General features: G+C 48.8%; 5 protein-coding genes and 1 non-coding gene across 6 annotated transcripts; 2 read left to right on the top strand and 4 right to left on the bottom strand.

Moving 5' to 3' along the window:
* The first annotated feature begins 300 nt into the window (after positions 1–300).
* BDV38DRAFT_240645 (1-phosphatidylinositol 4-kinase LSB6) lies at positions 301–3,273 on the top strand. Its single transcript, XM_032053913.1, has 2 exons — positions 301–2,021; positions 2,074–3,273. The coding sequence occupies exons 1-2, from the start codon at positions 522–524 to the stop codon at positions 2,926–2,928; spliced, it is 2,355 nt and encodes a 784-aa protein (XP_031916003.1). The 5' UTR covers positions 301–521; the 3' UTR covers positions 2,929–3,273.
* A 345-nt stretch (positions 3,274–3,618) lies between these two features.
* On the bottom strand, positions 3,619–8,594 carry BDV38DRAFT_290748 (P-loop containing nucleoside triphosphate hydrolase protein; the record flags this gene model as incomplete). Its single annotated transcript, XM_032061555.1, has 11 exons — positions 3,619–3,750; positions 3,851–4,328; positions 4,387–5,719; positions 5,782–5,944; positions 6,009–6,763; positions 6,810–7,043; positions 7,105–7,239; positions 7,311–7,455; positions 7,507–7,733; positions 7,795–8,323; positions 8,382–8,594. 11 exons carry the CDS (start codon positions 8,592–8,594, stop codon positions 3,619–3,621), a joined length of 4,344 nt encoding a protein of 1,447 aa, XP_031916004.1.
* Positions 8,595–9,024: 430 nt separating this feature from the next.
* On the bottom strand, positions 9,025–9,744 carry BDV38DRAFT_280413 (uncharacterized protein; the record flags this gene model as incomplete). The annotated part of the gene is made up of 1 exon (XM_032059305.1): positions 9,025–9,744. The coding sequence occupies one exon, from the start codon at positions 9,742–9,744 to the stop codon at positions 9,025–9,027; it is 720 nt and encodes a 239-aa protein (XP_031916005.1).
* A 601-nt stretch (positions 9,745–10,345) lies between these two features.
* BDV38DRAFT_t76 lies at positions 10,346–10,435 on the top strand. Its single transcript has one exon. It is a non-coding gene; the product is annotated as a tRNA-Leu (tRNA).
* Positions 10,436–10,822: 387 nt separating this feature from the next.
* Positions 10,823–15,062, bottom strand: BDV38DRAFT_240650 (SNF2 family N-terminal domain-containing protein). The gene is made up of 2 exons (XM_032053914.1): positions 13,956–15,062; positions 10,823–13,901 (listed from the first exon to the last, which is right to left on the bottom strand). Exons 1-2 carry the CDS (start codon positions 14,692–14,694, stop codon positions 11,107–11,109), a joined length of 3,534 nt encoding a protein of 1,177 aa, XP_031916006.1. The 5' UTR covers positions 14,695–15,062; the 3' UTR covers positions 10,823–11,106.
* Positions 15,063–17,897: 2,835 nt separating this feature from the next.
* Positions 17,898–19,619, bottom strand: BDV38DRAFT_290749 (FAD-binding oxidoreductase; the record flags this gene model as incomplete). Its single annotated transcript, XM_032061556.1, has 6 exons — positions 17,898–17,984; positions 18,038–18,256; positions 18,318–18,487; positions 18,562–18,894; positions 18,961–19,167; positions 19,244–19,619. 6 exons carry the CDS (start codon positions 19,617–19,619, stop codon positions 17,898–17,900), a joined length of 1,392 nt encoding a protein of 463 aa, XP_031916007.1.
* Positions 19,620–19,794: the final 175 nt, after the last annotated feature.

Genomic DNA, 19,794 nt, shown 5'->3' on the forward strand with positions numbered 1-19,794 from the left:
AAGTATGAAGAGAAGTTGATCCTCTAAATTTCAGGGGCTTTTTTAAGCTCCGGTGGAGCCACACGGGACAGGGCTGTGGCGGTGCGGTACGGTAAAGTACCCGCTCTGTGGCTGGATCTAGACTAGCTATTCGCCTTTTGGCCCCATGCCACGGGACTTCGCGGTACGGTACAGTAAAGAGCCACCGTAGGTACTCTGTGTGTGCTGGCCCTTCAAGTTCTCGGTGGATGACGGCGGCGGTCTTATTGGCTTATTGGAGGGATCAAGTAAAGTTCCCTTCTCTCACCACCTAATCTACCAGTCCTCCTCCCTCTTTTACTCCCCAGAGGGAACCCTTCTCTTACTTGCAATTTCTCTGTTGTTATTGAGTAATGCCGTGATTCGATTCTTTCTTCCTCTTCTTTTCCCTCTTTTAGTTCGTTCTCTCGCTTCCTCCTTCCTTTCTCTGCCATTCCTTCCTTCCCTCAAATGCAACGACCTGCATTCGCCTCCCGGCCCTTCCATTAGACCACAGATACACCATGCCGAAGAACCGACCTGCAACGTCGGGCTACGCCCGTCTGGCCCAGGAAGAAGAGGATAGAGCCAATGACTTGTATGATTATTCAGATGACGATGACCTACACGATTCCCTCGGCACAACTTCCCACTCCGCTCCCCGATATGCCCCCATCTCCTCCCACGCGCAAATGGATGCGTCCATTCTGTCTTCGCCCCCAGGACATCGTCGGAGACCGAGTGGCTACCATCGCCGAGGCCGGAGAAATTCTGGGGTAGATATCAAGGCCATCAATGCGCGCCTGGAGCGGTGGGCCGAAGAGATCGCCTCCAAGTTTAAGATCAACAAGGTCAAGGGAAAGACTTTGGAGGAAGAAAGGCTTGAAATCTACCACTCCGTATTCCAAGCCCCGAATGGTGTAAGACCGATCTCCGCCGAAGAGCTTGAGTCGGATGAAATTGAAGGCGCAGCGCGAAGGGCTCGGGAGGAGTTCGAGGACGTTGTAGAGAGTGTCCACTCAGCGATACGGATGGGGATGCACCCTCGGATGATTTCTCAGGGAAGCTCTGGTAGTTACTTTGCGCGCAACGGCGAAGGCAAAGTCGTCGGGGTCTTCAAACCCAAAGACGAGGAGCCTTATGCGTCCCGCAATCCCAAGTGGACGAAATGGATTCATCGAAACCTGTTCCCATGTTTCTTTGGTCGTGCCTGCCTGATTCCTAACTTATCATATGTCTCGGAAGCAGCCGCTTATGTCCTCGACTCTCGTCTACGCACTAATCTCGTCCCCTACACCGATATTGTGTGGCTATCCTCGAAATCATTTTACTACGATTTCTGGGACCGGAGAAAGGCATGGATGGGCAAGCGACCCCTCCCCCCTAAGGCGGGTAGCTTTCAGGTTTTTCTCAAGGGCTACAAGGATGCGAATCTCTTCCTGCGAGACCATCCCTGGCCAGACCAGACCAATACTGGCTTTCGCGCGGAAGATGCCCCGAAGCGCAAAAAGCGGCCGTGGAACGAGGCTTGCCGTCCTTCCGGAATGCAGTCGGATGACGAAGATGAGGAAGATTATGAGAACGGGGATATACAAACCCCATCACCAAGGGAGGAGAGTAGGGAGCGGCGATTCTATTGGACCGAGGGGCTCAAGCAGTCATTCCGCGAGGAGTTGGAGAAGTTGGTGATTTTGGATTATATCATGCGCAATACTGACCGTGGGTTGGATAACTGGATGATCAAAATCGATTGGAACACCGAAGAAGTGTCTATTGTCGCCGATCCACCGAAGCCTAACGGGACTCAGCAGGACGACGACGACGACGACCATCTTCCTCCCGCTCGCCCCGTTTCTGTCAATTCGGAGCGCACGGGCTCTGCTCCTCTTCCCTACAGGCGACACGCGGCAATGGTGGCAGTGAGTCGCACTGGCACTCCTCTGAACTCGTCGGAGCCCCAAGCGTCTATTCAGATCGGCGCTATCGATAACAGTTTGTCCTGGCCATGGAAACATCCTGATGCTGTAAGTAGATTGTGAATTGGCCTAATCGCATCAAATTGCTCACACCCTCTAGTGGCGAAGCTTTCCGTTCGGCTGGCTATTCCTTCCGGTTTCTTTGATCGGACAACCCTTCTCTCAGAAGACTCGGGACCATTTCTTACCTCTCTTGACCTCAACATCCTGGTGGAGCGGTACGCAGATGGCGCTGCGACGCGTATTTTCTCAAGACGATGACTTCAAGGAGAGCATGTTTGCAAGACAGATCGCAGTCATGAAGGGACAGGCTTGGAACGTTGTGGAGACGTTGAAGCAACCTGACCATGGACCCCTAGAGCTCACACGAAGAACCCGTGTGTGCGTCTGGGATGATCTCGTGGACGTCCCTGTTGCTATTCCTCTTCGCGGACCATCGACGGAAGCCCAAAAACGCAAGGTGAAGAGTTACGAGAATTACGACTATGACCCGGACCATGAAGAGATGGATATTGGTGCATCCATGTCGCTGGGGACCGGTCCCGAGAATGATCTCCTGGGTCTTGGGTCCTCACCGAATGAGCTGCCCAACCCCAACCGATTTGAATTATCACGTGGCCGATCTCACGAGCCTAGTACACGAAGAATACCGAACGGCAGCCCTGCCACTATTGGCGACTACAGGGTCAGTCAGGATGGCATTGACAGCATGATACATGGGCGGAGTATGGACCAAAGCTGGCCTTCGCTTCCCCAGCGGCCTGGAAACAAACATCAAAAGCACAGTTCGATATCCAGTGGGCGCGGTCAAGCACAGCTGATCTGGAGTAGTGATGATCTCGAAGGAGATCTTGGATATGCCGCTGCAGAAGGGATGGAGGGCAATCAGCGCAAAGTGATCGTTGAGCGGTTGGAAGCTGTGAAGAGTAAAAATCCAGTTTTTACCTGGTGTTGAACGAACGTCGACATGCCATGTTCTCATCTCGCGTTTTGTCCCTTGATTTAGCCTTGAAGGTCTCTTTTCTTCTCTTCATCTGTCATCATGATCTTGATATCATCTTTTAATTTAGCGTGTTATGTCAAACGGCATGAGGAGTCCTTGTTGCTGCAGGGTGCAGCCTTGGTTGGGAAAATCACCTCCATGTTTGTATATAGACTTGATGTCACTCCTCCCATAATATTATGTTTTGGCCCGAGAGGATGATATTCTTTGAAATTCGCTTATGTAGATGCATTCGATAGCGTTAGAATATGCAATACGAACCTTGATAAATAAATTTCGAAAAACAGACGTATACTAATGAAGTTATCTCCATTACTCAACTATATACAAGTTCAACACAGCCCATCTACAATACAAAACACAACGCTACACATTCTCGCATGCATGGCATAAATCCTCTACATGCGTGTACATCCAGACAGGCGGACCCACTAATAAGCCAACGTGCTAAGACCGCACAATGACCTATCATATTTGGCCCGAGAAACCGTGGAACTGATACATACAAGCTTTGCTTGGCCCTGTACATATAATTTCAATAAGAGGGACTGGTCTATTCAGGGATTTCTTTTCTTCTTGGTTTGGTATGAGGTTTTAGCTGTGGATATATTCGTCAGCTAAATGTTGGATTTCATCTAGCCCCTATTCCTCGAATGCTGAGACCATTCGATGGAAAAGTCCATCTCTCGCAAGAAGACGCTGTGGTGTATCAAACTCAACTAGACGTCCCGCGTCTAGGACGGCAATTCTGTCGAAGTTGCTGATCGTGTCCAGCTATTTGAGTCCGTTAGCTCGCAGTACATCAATGACTGATGATGATAAGGTAAAGAGCACAGCTATGTGCCTCCTGGCTAGCAGGGGAAAGAGAACATACCCTATGAGCTACACTGACAACAGTGCAGCCTTCAAAAGCCCCCTTTAATACCTGTTGGGTGCGGTGATCCGTCTCGCTATCAAGGTTGCTGGTGGCTTCATCCAGGATCAGGACCTGACATCCACCTTTGCGGGTTCGTTTCTTGAGAATGGCCCGTGCTAAGCAGAATAACTGTTGTTCTCCTTGGGATAATGGGTGATTCTCGAGAATGGCATCCAGACCTCCTCGGCTTTCAATGGCTTCCCAGATGCCTACTTGCTTTAGTACAGATATGATATCTTCGTCGTTGGAAGCGGCCATGATGTCTGCGTTGTACCGTGCGGTACCTAGGAGCGTGAATGGATCTTGGGGGACGGCTATTAGGGCCTCGCGGATTGCAGCTGGAGAAATACTGTCGATATTAATCCCGTCAATGGTGATTGATCCATGGGATGGGTTTACAAGGCGGAGTAGGGCGAGTATGAAAGAGCTTTTACCGCTAGGGTAGGATACGGCGTTAGAAGGGTAGTAGACTTTATGATGGCGGGAAGACATACCTGCCCGTACGGCCACAGATACCTATTCTCTCGCCTGGTGCGATGCACATCGAAATGTCACACAATGCTGATGTTCCATTGGGGTAGGAAAGAGAGAGGCCCTGGATGTGGATTGCTCCCTGCTCAGGCCACGACACTGGTGGTTCTGAAGTTTCACCGGGCCGAAACTCAGACGGCGTGGTCTCTACAAAGGACTTCACGCGGGCAATTGCTCCGAGTGAGGTTTCAAAGGTAGTCCACGACGTGATGAAAAACGATAGGAGCTGATTAAATCCCAGAATATTGTTCAAGGCAACGCCGAGGAGGCCCGCATTGGTGCTCTCATGCAGCTCCACGGCCAGTGCCACCACAATGGTCGCCAATGCCATCACCACAATATCCAGAACCAGATTTAACCATCTTTGCGCGCATAATAGCATGTAGTATGGCTTTTGGGACTGATCCAGGTGCTGGATTAGAACTTCAGTCGACGCGGCCTGCCAACCAAAGGCTCGGATCGTAGGCAATCCATCAAGAACCTCAACGAAGTGAGAGTACAAGGGACTTCGGCACTCCAGGTCGAGGTATCTTAGCTGTCGACTGGTCTTCAAATATATCTTCTGCAAGAAGTATAAGACCACCAATGTCACCGGTATCGTGATGGCCATGTATGCTGAGCCTGTCGCGATCAAGCCTACAGTTGCGATGCATCCAAAAAATGATTGCCCCAAAGACATTAGAGATATAGGCAACGCCAGATCTACCAAGGTCATGTCCTGACTGAAACGGTTGAGTGTCACACCACTATCGGTCGTGGAGAAGAAGGACAGAGGTGCTCGAATGACGGCGTTTAGTAGCCGCCAATGCAAACGGATGGCCGACTTTGGCATCAGTTCAAGGAAGATGATCCAGATGCAGCCCAGAACGAGCACCGATGCGGTCAGTGCCAAAGCAATATAGACAGATAGGTATAGCGGGAGTTGGCCACCGCCTGCTTCGGTCCACTTGCTTAGCCATACTCGCGGAAAGTTCTCGGCGAAGGCTAGGAAGACGTGGGCAAAGAGGAACACGGTACACAGAAAGGGACCAACAATTCGTGCGTAGTAGTAGTACACCGATAAATCTCCGATTTGCCTGGTTCGATCCTCATTTTCCACCTCATTCCCCGGGCCGTCAGACGATCTAACTGCCTCATCACAAGTCTTTTCCTTTAGACCGCCCTCTTCAGCACCCGTATCTTCTATTCCGCGAATCATAGCTGCGTATTGAATGGCATCCCTACCCGTTGTCTGAAGCTCGACCTGTCCATCTGCACTAAGCGAGATTACGCTGTCTGCCACCTTAAGCAGTTGGGCTATAAACGTGTCAAGGGTTAACAATCTTGGGCAAAGCACAGAAGTAGGCAGGAGAGCTTACGGTTATGGGTTGTCAGGACGACTGTAGTTCCCAGTTGGCGAAATATTCCATCATCTAAAAGGAGTCGTGCAATGATCATCTCCTGAGTCTGCATGTCCAAGGCGGATAAGATGTCATCTAGCAAAGCTATATCCTGGCGACTGTATACCGCACGAGCCAATGCCTACACAATTAGCGTGGAAAGGAAAGAAAGCAAGTAGAGCAAAATCTGGACCTTTACGGCATACCACTCTTTGTTTTTGTCCACCTGATAAAGTAAGGCCTTTGCTTCCAACTTCACTCTGATCCCCGTCGGGCCAGCGGCGAATGTCCTCCTCTAAGCAGCACGAACGTATGACGGTTTGGTACCACTTCTCATCCACTTTGTGATCCGCGAGGCCAGTGATGCTCTTCTTGACTGTTGTATTCAGCAACCAGGGGCTCTGGCTGCAATAGGAGATGCGCTTCGATTCGACACAGACAGTCCCTGACTGACAGCCAAGTTCTCCTAGGATTGTCTTGAGTAGAGTTGTCTTGCCTGAACCGACAGAACCGGTTACTACCAGCAGATTGCCCCTCATTACTTTGAAGGACACATTCTTCAGAGCGACAGATGTTGCCTTTGGTGATGGTAGCACTGTGATGTTGTCCAATTTGATGGCAACTGCTTTCTCTTCATCATCAGTTCGCGGTGTGAATCCTTCTTCATCTGCGTCGGCCGAAAAGATCGCCGAATTCGATATTAGGGCTTGATTACGTCCTAATCTACTGTCCTTGATTGGGTCGGATGTTATATACTCGTGAATACGCTGAAAGCACCCCATGGCCGCCGCCAGCTGTGGTAAAACGGCGAGAAGCTTTTCTGCGGGTGTAGTAACGAGAGTGATGATACTCAGCGCCGTAAATGCTTTCACTGTAGTTAGAGAGTCGTCACCTCGGATCCGTGCTTGGATCGCATAAACGATGAAGGTGATGACGGGGGACCATATTCGGGGCAAGGTTGCTGCCACTGTCAGATGAGCAACCTGTACAAACGGGGTTCAACATACCTAAGCCGTTGAGCCACATTATTCCTTTGAAGAACGCTCGAGATACAACCAGCTCCCATTCACGGTGCTCTTGCAGGTTTTGGGCCAGCGCATTTGAAAGCCCCGAGACCTTGGTTGCTTTCATGGAACCCAGAACGGCTGAGGTTTTCTTGACCCTCTTCTGGATCTCCAGGTTCCAGTTCTGTTGGTCATTTCCGATGGAGTTTGCCACCAACTTCTGTCCAATTAAACATGCTAGATAGGAAGGTAAGTACTACATTGTTTCATGATGGCGTGTATTCCACCTGCGACTGACCCAGTGTAAGAAGCAATGGAACGATACAAGTCGCACCGAGTTGGAGACCAAGCAAACTTATGCCAACAGCAACTTCTATCGTGCGGGCCCAGACATCATTCATGTTCTCCAAATGTTCGATGATACCGTCAACATCTAGCCGAAGCCATTTCTAGATAAGCAACTGCTCATTTTGTCGGGACATAGGAGTGTATTTAATTACTCACCAGTACTCATCAATGTGAGCGCGGCACTTTCTGTGTAGAGACCATCCTGGAGTGTCAATGTCCGGTCATGAATTAACGCGATCATCGCGCCTCGGAATAACGTGGATACGCGCGAGAAGCGCTGTCTGTAGTGGACATTCGAGAACTACGATTGCAATGAGAGATGACCTGTTCATATAGCACAATAGGGGCCTACCGCAATGCCCAGATAAACTAGGAAGGTTGCCCCAATGAGGCCATAGCCACGATTCCGGGTCTCTGCAGTTATCGGTCGCTCTACATGTTGGACCGCCGCCATGATCAGAAAAGGCTGAGCGAAGCTGAATCCAATCAAGCACAGTCGAGGCCACACCACGGCGAGAAATTCCATCCAGAAACAGCGAACAAATACCCAAGGTAGCGAGAGCTTGTTTTTTGCGCTCCCTGGAGCTTGTCAACATATTATACATGCGACAGGTGCAACCAGTAATAGAGATGAACAGACCGTGTTTCTCCCACACTCTCTTCAGTCGTTCGCCCGCAAGACCGGAGGTAAGCCCGGGCTCAAGATCATAAAGGTCTCGGTTCCCCATGAGCTTTTGGTACCCCGTCATGAGGAGCCGATTTATCCACCAAACAAAGCTGAGATTGACAATGCCGCTGGTTGCCTCCGGAGGATAGTCCCTGTAGGGGGACTTGAGGTAAGAGGTCTTCTCTCGCATCTCCAAGAGTAACATGGCGAGTTTTGTCCCGGTAATGGCGCTCTGGACCGCTGCCATGGGAGTTCGATGTGTCAGCCATAATGTTCGAACCTGTGTTGCATCGAACAGTATTGAGAGTAGTAGGTAAATGGTTAGTAGGGAAGAGGGCCTCGTTGATTTGCGGTCTTCAACATAGGAGAGCCCAATAATTACGATCGCATTGGCGAGGCTTAGAGAGGCGGCGGGGATGCTCGTTGAGGTGCGCGATGATGGCGACACACTCCATAATACCAGTAAAGAAAGTTGTAGAACCAAATTGATTGATGAGGTGACCTGAAATTCATCAGCGACAACAGCGGAATACTGAAGTACCCTGTGGGATTGATCCCACCAGCTTGCAGAGATATTGGTTCTGTTGAGAACAAGTTTTTGAGCGGCACCGAGTGAGATAGAGTAGTCGCGATGGTCCTGCTAGCAGCAAGACTGTGGATGGGATAATCGACAGGACAACCTGCTCGAAGGTCAATGTAAAGTCAAACCCACGCACGTGACTAACAGGCCCTAAGGTGTCCTCTACCCATGAGAGGGTGGAATCGTTGGCCATTGCTCAATGTGCGGGGAAGAGTAAATGACCAAGGGATACGATGGGGCCAAGAGACGTAGAAATACTAGGAGGAAGGACTCGCCAAGGAGATGACGCGCCGCGATGCTACCTGAACAAAGAATCCCTGCATGCACTCGGGATTAACTAGATCAGACTTGGGACGTATATACGATTGTTCTCTGTCTCTATGTCCCATACAGTTGGTTGTTCATGACTATTATCCAGGACGTCGTCAAAGAAAGTAAGCATATATGCACATATAAAATTACTATTCAATTCCACAATCCGAAAACTTGACGCGGATCCGAGTGTTGATATCGCTCATCGCATAACCTTCCCCCCGACTCAGCAACATTTCCCCACAGTGCTCAGTATGGCTATATGGGCCGATATACGTGTCGATTGCCGGTGTACCCGCTCCCAGCAGCGCTCAGTGCATCTTCTCCCGCATATACACAAAGTGCTGCACATGGTACTCCCAACTTACATACAGTCCATCCAATTCCCCCTGCAGAGCTTCTTCCTTGGGGACTGGCAGAGACTTGTTCCGATCAAGGTACCACTTCCAGTTGACCAACTTCTCGAAGGAGTCCGATAGTTCTGGATCGTAGCAGCGGTCTGGTAGCCAGCAAAAAGTGATAATGTCAAAGTGACAACCTCGCGCTCTAGCGTCAGCGGCGGTATGGCCACATGGTGACTTCATGATTCCTTTCATCGCCGGAAACAACGGCTCGTATAGATTTGGTGATGTACCATGGTGGCCGTGGGAGGAAGAGGGATGTAGTGACTCCTGTGAAAACGAAGCAGACGACTCCCAGCACATGACGTGTGAGGTGGAGTAGACGGTTGAAGAAACGTTGACGACGGTAAGCAGGAGACCCCCAAGGGTCAACAGGAGGCATCTTACGATAATCACATACTGGCGACAGAACCCGCGGCGCCTCCCTTGATCCAAGACGCGCGAATCAACATAATCATCGGTTATAGCGTTGTCCCGGTTTTGCTCAAACTTCTCCTCATCCACAGATAGTGAAGATGAAAGACTCTGCGGTGCAATGGTAGACATCTTTGGAAGCTTGGGGTCGAGGGGAAATTCGAGACGTCCACGTAAATGGGCAGCTAATAGCTCGGGGTGTGCAGGCTTCTGCATCACAACCCACATCATAAATGAGGGCAAAATCGCGCACTGTCTGCAAGCACTTACCAGGGTCTGCTGTCATGTAACCTCGGTCATCTTCGCTAGAGACTGTTGGAAAAATCAAGAGAGAACGAACAGCGTGACAAATCGAACCTGATTAGTACTTTCATACCACCCCTCCTTGCCCGTTGTCCCCGCGATTATTCCAGCTGACGGTATACATTCAATTTTCACTGTTGGCTAGATAGGAGTGGAGCCTCTCTGTGTCTGGTTGAGCTGAATCTGCATTGCCCTCAAAGAGGAATCCATCTCTGTAAGATCTGAGCTTCTACTTTGCCAAAATGCCGGAATATCAACGAGTGTTGAGGTGGGCGCTGCCTTCTCAAAAGTCAAAGCATCTACTATGCAGGACCGCAGCCAGAAGAGAATGGCTCCCAGGATAAGGTGAACTTCATGTTCGACAATAACATGGTGACTGATAAGCGAAGAATGATACTGGTTTATATAGTCAACGATGAGAGGTGCTGTGGTTAGGAACAATGTATTTAGGGCATGGGAGTTATTTTCATTGTAGTTATCTATTAATTAATGAAAAATATTACTAACACTTCAAGGCAAGGTGGCCGAGTGGTTATGGCGCTGGTTTTAGGTCTTCACCAATCACCAGTGGGAAACTTCGCGGGTTCGAATCCCGTCCTTGTCATGTCTTTTTTGTTTTTATTCTTCTCTCTCTCCTGTCAGCGATCGTGGTCGCCTTCTTTTTCCGTTTTCTTCTTTTCCTTGCCTACTACCTTTTCAAACCTGATCCATACCTACTAGCTCTTCCTTGTCTCTGATGTATGGAAAGACAGCCAAACTGTTCAGTAATCTGCCTTTTGGTATACTGTGTCGGCTCCAACAGCGCGAGCACCCTATGATTATCGCCAACGGTACTTGTATAACGTCTTCATAAAGACCTAACGACACGGATATGATCACTAACCTAGATCGCCGTACAGCTCAGTCGGAGTTACTAAAGACGTATAATACCTCGATTCGCTTACGACAGTATGACTTTGAAATTCTGACCCTAGTAGTAGAAACGTTTTATGGGAAGAGCAAATTCTTGGTATCGCATTTATCCGTGTATCACTATGCTGTATAAATCTTCCGTGTTCGTAGCAAGCGCCAGAAAAAGCAAATGTAAAGCCACGGGGGATATATCAACGCCGAGTGTAAACCATTGGGTATCAGGTATTATCCATGTTTGTATCAATTGCAGTATCCGTCTCTATGGTGTGCGCATCAAGGTGGGCGCAGGTAGAAAAAGCGAAAAGGGAAACAAATGAAATACCGGAAATAAATAGGGGAATCGTGGAAAACAGGGTATTAGTATCACTTGAATAAACTTCGATATTCACGCATCCGTTGTTCTTGCACCTCTCTCTTATCGAGCTTCCTCTGATTCATGCTCATATCGGCCAACTGCTGCTTCTTCTTGGCCAGCTCGAAGATCTTCTCTTCGATACTATCCTTCATCAGGAATTGCACTGTAGTCACTTCGCGCGTCTGCCCGATTCTATGCACTCGATCGACTGCTTGTGCCACGGCTGCGGGGTTGTATTGCGGTTCCATGATATAGACTCGAGAGGCAGCGGTCAAGTTCAGACCGACGCCACCAGCACCGATAGTCGCGAGGAGGACAGTTATGTCGTTATTATCGTGAAACTCCTGGAGGGCTTTTTGGCGAGCTGATAGGGTCATCGTCCCGTCCAAACGGGTAAAGCCCGTGATGCCATTGTCTTTTAGCGCAATCTCGATCAAGTCTAGATGCGACGTCCATGCAGAAAACACCACACTTTTGATAGGACGTTCGTCCTTTAAACCCTTGCTCTCATCCGCCGTATTCAATAGATACGCCATTAGCGCCTTGGTTTTGGTGTGTGGACCTTCGTACTCTCCTAGGGTCTTTGCCTGCTTTTTGCTCTGCTTGGCCTGGGCCTGGCCCATCATATAGTCCTGTAGCCCTCCAGGGGTGATGGTGGAATATGAAACAGGGATCCATCCATCACATACCTGGCATTTGATGTCATGAACTGATGGCCCCGTTTGGCTGTCAAACGCTTGTTTACAACCAGAGAAACACTCGGGGCAAAGTACATCAAAGCAAGGAAGTATGATCGCCATTGGTGCTTGGCGGTCCGTGGTACCAGAATCAGTATTTGGATCCTCAAGACGTTTGCCACATACGGCACACAGATCTGCTGACGACTCTTGCATTAAGGTAAACATCTCATACGCTTTCTTATCTACCAGCTCTGTTGTATCATTCCCGCCTTCTTCGAGGTCGATGGCGTCGTGGACGCTCAATCCCTTAATCCTTGCGCGATCATTACTGTCGAGAAGCTCCTTGCCATGGGCACTAACTTGGCGTAAAATTACCATTGCCTTTAGGATATGATGATACATCCGACCTTTCAGTGCTGTCTTATCCTCGCCGGCAATTACCTTCATCATCACGTTCGACTCTCGTCGGAAGAATTCATGCAGCTGCCTCTCTTTCTCAGAGAAATTGAGCGTTATGATCTTGTCGTACCGGGTAGGGATGTCAATCTTGTCCTTGACACGGCGCAGTGTAAATGAATCTACAAGCACTCGCAAGCTTGCTAGAACCGTGGCATCTCCAGTCTTGAATCGACTTAGAATATGCATCCCGAACTGCCCTCTGTCATCGTAGGGATTCAAACCAAGAAACCTGGTCACCGAGAAAAGGTCCTCTAGGCGATTTTGAATAGGCGTACCAGTTACAGACCACTTCCGCTGAGAGTTCAGCTTGAAAATAGCCTGTGTCTGTGCTGCACTCTGCTCTCGTATAGTATGCGCTTCGTCCAGAACAATCCGAAACATATTCATCTTCGTTAACGGGCTCCCGGGGCTCCCATTTCGTTTCGACCCTCGTCCGGAGAGCTCGCTGAGAATAATGCTGTATGTCGTGATAACTAGGTCATATTTAGACAGCTCATCCACATCGGTGATTCTCGATTGCCCGTGGAATACGTGGTAAGATATGGCATTTTCTTTTAGATGCTCCCTGACCTGAAATGTCCAATTGTTAACAGCACTCAGGGGAGCTACTAGAAGCGTCGTTTTGGTGTTGCGGATGCCCGGCAGATTTCGAATAAGGTCTGAACTTGGTGCCATATTTGCCCACTCACGGGCGTGTCCCAAAGAGGATACGACAAGAGAAAGAACGCTCAAAGTTTTCCCAAGACCCATCATATCTGCTAAAAGACCACCTAGGCTCTGTGGAGGTTCGTCATCGCGTACAATGCCACTGATAATTTCTCGATACCGCCTTGCCCCATTCGAACGATGCTCCAACCTCCAAAGTGAGTTATTGTCTTCTTCCCTAGGCCCAAATTTGCGCGGCTTTTCCTTTTCAGTCATAAACCAAAGCGCCTGCTTCTGGTGGCGGAGCAATGGGGTTGACAGAAGCGAAGGAGGTTCTAGTTCGGGTATATTCTCAGCGCTCTGAAGTTGATCGAACATCTTCATCACTGCATCGTTCACCTCTTCTGCTGTGCGGACTTCGTAGTTGACGGTTGATCGGCCCCTCGCAGCCACATTTGGTAAGAAGGACGCAGCCGCTTGGGCGCGCCTTCTCTCAGCGTGTGGGTTGAATACAGGGACGCCCTGCTCTACAGAAAACGGGGTACCAAGCCAGACATTATTCTGGCCAAGGTGCTTTCCGACTAGCTCAGCATCCTTCCGAAGGCCGTAGAGGTTGATAGACGCTCGATACAGGGCCGAGCAAGGCGCCCACGGCCATTCGTTTGCCAGTCTCCTTCGAACATCCAGCCGAGCGGTAACGTCAACTTTCAACGCAGGTGAATCGAGAAGAGGGGCAATCACTACAGCGGTTTTTGGATCTACTGCCCCAAATATTTTTCCATGGGGGTCTGCAACCTCGATCCGATTATCGCCTTGATTTGTTTGTCGGTGCACTCCTAATTTGATTGAGGGCCAATCGTGTGCCGAGTCCCCAAAAATGGTTTGAGCTGCAGGCTTTGGGACCAGTACTGCTTGCACCATTGCGTTTTCTAGCTTGCCATAACACACTCTCTGGATGCTGAGATTATTTGAACCCGTGACTTGTAGATCATCATCATCAGTTGCTCCAGCGGAGGAGTCTAAAACAGCCATTAGCAATAATACTCTATTCGAAAAATCTGTGTTTTGCTCACCAATCGTCAAGTCAACGACGTTTGGGGTAATTGGTGTGGAGGAATTCGACTTCTCTTCACCGTCCTTCACCCATTCACCCAACCCGGTGGTCCCAGTCGACGTGAACATCGTCTTTTTCCCACTTTGAGCCAAGTCTTTCTCCGTCTTTATCTTCTTGTACGGCTGGTTCAGCCGTCTTTCCACGCCATACATATTCTCGATGAGGTTCCCATGGCGCACTTCATCGACATGATCGGAATTCCGCTTCCCGTCACCGGTTTCCTCCTGCGCGCTTGTAAATACCACATCCACATCAGGTTCACGCGGATCGCTACGTTGTGGGGATGCCCTTGCACTATCCCCACCGCGCGAGGAAACCGACTGTGGTCGCGATCTCGACCTCGGGCTGCCTTTATTGGAGGGCTGTCGACGTTGCGGGTTGAGAAGACGGTGTGCCGTAGAAGCCGTGCCTGCCGGCGCAGCAGAAGAATTCGAGAAGCCCGAGTTTTGGGAACCTGTCGCGTGGGTAAATGAGCTTTCGGTATCGACAGCACTAGGGTTCATAAATATGGGATCCTGGGGAGGGGCGGGGCAGTCTCTGGACGTTGTGGGAAAGCTTAATCGCTCATATGCAGCCCCCAAACTCGCGTCGCTCTGACTGTTTAACGAAGGAGGAACAGGTTCTGGGTCATTACCATCTTTTTGTAGCTGTTTCTTGTGGGCCCGTGGGTCCAACAGCATGGCGGCGTTAGATGCCATGATGCAAGCCCCTTATGCAGGTAGCCGACAAAGGCCTTCGAGTTCGATCGTGGTCGCGCAGTACAAACAAAAACGACCAAAGGTCGGGGCGAAGTGACTCGTTGGCGCTAAGGGCGGTCGAGGAAATCGCGACCGGGGGAGAGGCTGCAACATAGACTTTGGTTATGACGAGATGAAAGGTTGAAATGCGGAGGGAATGTAAGAAGAGACCTGTGAAAGCACTCTATTGCGCACTCCACATAAAGGCTTGTCAGGCCCCGTCGAAAACAGGGTGAAGAAGAGAAAGCGAAGGGAAGGAAAGACGAAAAGCAAAGAGAGGGGCGTGACGTTAGTAAGAGTAAGTACTAACTAAATAACCGTAGGAGAAGACGAAGAAGAAGAGGGACTCCGCCTCGTTCGATATCGCGCCGATAAGATCAATTACTAGTAGTTCTGGGATCACCTGCATCACGGATCACGCGCTAAACTGCTTCAGGATTTCAAGTCGTCGTCACTTTTGCCTCAATGACAACACATGGACCGCAACAACACTTCTTCACTTGATGTAGGTGTTGGAAGTGTATTTGATTTCGCTCTCTATCTGTGTCGAAACTTTGTGTGTCTTTCTATCACCAGTCTAGTGTTTACCAAGTGGGACTGTTCCTGCTAACTTACCTCGCCATAGATCGCGACGATTACCCGTTAACATGGAACTGCTCGAATGGCGTGGGCCATTGGCTAGCGGCCAAGTACCTGAACAAATTCGTACGAGGGCCGGAAATCTCAATTGACTGAATCCTAATGGTAAAATATTTCCCTGCGGTGTGGACCGTAGAGTGAAATGACAATATTCGATTGCTACCTTAGAATGGGGACAACTCGTCAACACAAAACGCATTGTTTTAGTATGAATCATATATCAGACTCCATTCTCTGCAATCCAGCTACCTGAGAGCTGAAATGACAGGTTTCCCACTGTCAGGTTGTATATGCGTTCGGTTGGTCGATTCTCATGGCCGTGCTAGTCCAAGAGAAACCTTGCGTTACCGGTCCGCGATTTTGTTTATGGCGAGCTATCCCCACTGGGGACAACTATTTGTCAATTAATTATTTTGCAAATATTGTGCATTCTTCACCTCGCATTGATAGCTGGCATGCTCTTAAAAGACAACCTCAAGAGAGAAGGTCCAGCTCACGTGACCAATTTCATGGGACAAGATGACTTCCAGACTGATCATCTTCTTTAGTCTTCACTCCATGGTCTTCAACACCCTATAGCAGCTTCATGAAGACACCTCTCCTCCTCACACATCATGCGTGCTACATGAGCCTGGTATCCTTATAGATCTACGACCAAAGGATGTGGAACTCTGGGCTTCCCGCCCCGTTCAGCCGTACTCAAGCCACACGCTAACCGTATTTGGGCGCGATAACCAGGTTAGTAGGCGGGAAGGGTTGTTTTACCCTAAAGGGGAAAGGCCAAATCAATCAAGTATAGTATTGGGTTACCGGAGAGTATAAACCTCCACTATCAAACTAACCACGGCTAGTGCTGCCAGATGAAGGTAATATGTTGGACACAAGGAATCAAGGGCAAGTTAAAAGACTTAAGTCGGCAATACCAAGAAGATTAGACCGAGACGGCGCTATCCCTATCATGACCGACTGCTGAAGCTCAGGGATTTGACCGAGAGTTAGGATAATTCACGAGTCATGAAAAATTATACTCTAGGTTGAGACAGAGGAGGAAGGACTAGCATGTCTACTTCATGGAGAGCGTAAAGAGCCTTCTGGCAAGCAAGCAGACATCCTGTATCACATACATGTCTCTTGGAACCAACCTTTCCTGTTAGATCTCGCGCACCGAGATTTGTTCAGAGGGGAAGAAATCAAAGTTTGATGGGAGATCTAAGCGGAGCAGGGGCACTCTTATATCCTCTAAATCAGAGTAACCGTATTTCTAGAGACGTTTGGGTAACCCAGATACAAGGCCAAGAGGAAGAAAGGAGTAGTGTTGCCAATCAATCAAACCAACTATCTCATTCGACTCTGACACGAGAATACCTATTTAACTGGAAAGCTAGGGTAACGCATAGCCGGCCGATGCAGTGGCGTTCCCATACTAAACCCAAGAAAAGGTACCAGGTTTAGATAATCAGAAAGGATTCTGATATAAGCACCATACGAGTCCTTGTTGGAATTATAGATCTCCCTGTCCAGACATTCATAGGGTAGACGAAGCTTTCTGTAAATCGTTTTTACCAAGACAATTTTCTTGCTCACCAATGGCTGGAAATATATCGGTAGATGGCAGCCCTTTTAGTAGTTAATTATTAATTGACAGTGACACCAACAGTAAGGTCCGTATATACATGGCCCACTCACATAGTCCTCGGTCGATATCCAGTGTGCTTCTCTCACCATCCCACCAACTATAATATCACGGTTTTATTGGCCCATATACAAAATTCATGCACATCTGCCCTGACAGAGTAATCTTCTTCAATGGGAGGTCGTTGCAATAGTATAGGTTCCCCATATATTGGGAATTATAGTGACGTTTCCCCACTCAATAGCTCGTCTCATCATGCTGTGCTGTTGAATTTAGTGGATATAACAAAATTAGCCTTTAAATTCTTAACATGGGTGCTTGTTCAACCCCAAGGCTACACGGGCTTTATCTGCGAACAAGTTGGTCCTAAATAAATGGTCTATTCTAAGACTTCCTTGTTGTTCGACTAAAAGGTACTATTAACCAGCAATGAAAGCATCATGGAACTCGCCACGCTATAGACTTATCATGTCTTAAGTATCTCACCGGTTCCGCCGAGACTCTATGTATGTGACTTGACACCGAGATGAAAAGAGCATTGTTCGTGGGTTAGGGGTTAAATGATGTACAATGTTAGTATCTTATTGTGGCATGAAGAGAGGCAGACATGTTTCCTTCCTTCTCTGATTGCTTTTTTTCTCACTGTAGAGAATATTCAATGTCGCTACTGTATTTGTAAGCATACTGAGGTGGCTATATACTCTCGCATACTTTTCTTATTCAAAACTCATAGTGATTACTCCTAGCTAAAAATAACACAGAGTCAAAGATTAATTCACAGATTCATTCACATCTTCTCTTTCCGCATAGACTGTCCCCGCAAGCTATGCCGGCTGAGCTCCCACGAAAACCATCAGATGGTACCCAAATCAGTGCTTACGTTTCATTTCACTTATACATCAACCGCTGCCTTGAATCTGCCATGGGGGTCATATCGTCTCCTCAAGACGCGCAGTTTCTCGAAATGAGGGCCCCAAATCTATTTCTTCGAATGAGAAACGCACCAAATAACTACTTTGGACTCAACCATACCTTTTTAGGATCGTGAAAGTCCTCAAACCCATTTGGCAGGTAATGTACCTCTGCATCTGCCCCCAAAATCTTGGACGCTGCCTCAATGGCCAGGTCTCGAGCAAGTTTCTCTTTATCTGGTCCATCGCCAGAAGGACATCCGGTGCCGAGGAGTAAAATATGTTTTCCGCCAGGTGGCCTTGGCCAGGCACAGCTCGACATTGATCCTGCTGGGTCACGCTAGATGGGATATGGGGTTAACTGAATTTCACAATGTCTATATTTAATTGGTTCCGCTTACCGAACTCAATATCTCGAAGATAAGATAAGTGCAATCGGCAAGAGACTCGTCTAGGTGTTGGATGTCCTCGGACCATTGGATCGCTTTGATAATGGTCTCCTTCGAAAGCTCACGTAGTAGTAAAGGTGCCCAGAATTGTTTCATAGAACCTTTGGCTATATGTACTTTGTCTGGACATTTTATCAGCCTAACGTTCATGTAGCTAGAAGTGGGATCGGGATATCCATAGGCTTTATGATCTCACTTTGTAGATCTGCAACTCCAGCCAGAGTAGTTACTCTTGTTTGATCAACAACTCCAGCAATGTCCAATGCCCACCGGAAGCTGGCCCGGCCATGGGCTTCACCGTGGGCGTCGAAGGCATGGATCACCAACATGTCCGAGTCCGTCCCAATAGACTCTAACAGCCGTTTCTTGACGACATATAAGAACATGGTGATCTTTGGATCAACTGGTTTGGAAACCAAACTTGCAATTCCCTCTGCCACCTGGTGGAGCTGCTCCCGGGGGATCAGAATCGGACCCGCCCAGATATTCTGGGGATATAGGAATACTCGAAGCACAACTTGCACCACCACTACGGTATTTGTATTAGTATTATATAGAAGACTTTGAGTAACATATGGTTTTGAAAGTCACCTACCACCAAAGCCACCTCCACCGCCACGGAGTGCCCACAGTAGCTCTGGCTCCCGGGAGGCCCACACAATCGAGCCGTCATACTTGACAACTTTCATATCTAACATGTTCGCCGGGTCGGAGATACAGCCATACTCACTCGAGAGCCATGAAAAGCCTCCACTGATAATGGTGCCTGCGACTCCTACACAAGGGGTGCGGGCCCCCACAACTTTTTTATGGGATGATGTCAGCCTTGAACTTTAAAAGCATGTCTTGAATAGTAGGCAGTATATATAAAAACTCACTTCCATAGTCCGGCGCTGCCTCTTGCAATTTCCGATATACCTCTGCCCATGTCTGCCCGGCGCCGATGGTCACCAATTCAGAGTGCCTGTCGAGGTGGAAATCATCAAAAGACGAGGTGTTCACAAGGACGTCCCTTGCTGATGCGGACATGAAGCCATGTCCATAGATAGCAAAGTCCAGACTCGAAGAGTAGAGATAGGCAATGGCCTTGCTTAGAGACTCAATCGAGGTGGGTCGAACCAGAAGGCGAGGGTTCATTTGCTTTTGTGATGCCCATGTTTGAACCAGCGGTCGATATTCCGGTGAATCTGGAGTGATTGTTTCATTGGGACATAAGAGCAACCGCAGGGTCGTGAGTTGATCTTCATTCTCCATGTTCACTTTGTGCTCATACTATGCTATGCTAAGAAAAATAATTGTTCGAGGAAGTGTATGGGTAATGCATGCTAGGAGCACACCATAAGTAGGACGCGGTTGGCTGCAGTCTTTCTGGCCAGGTTGTCCGGTTGAACTATTCGGAGTAGGGATTGTCACTAGTGTGGACCATACA

Source organism: Aspergillus pseudotamarii (assembly GCF_009193445.1).
Source record: "Aspergillus pseudotamarii strain CBS 117625 unplaced genomic scaffold BDV38scaffold_13, whole genome shotgun sequence".
NCBI lineage: Eukaryota > Fungi > Ascomycota > Eurotiomycetes > Eurotiales > Aspergillaceae > Aspergillus > Aspergillus pseudotamarii.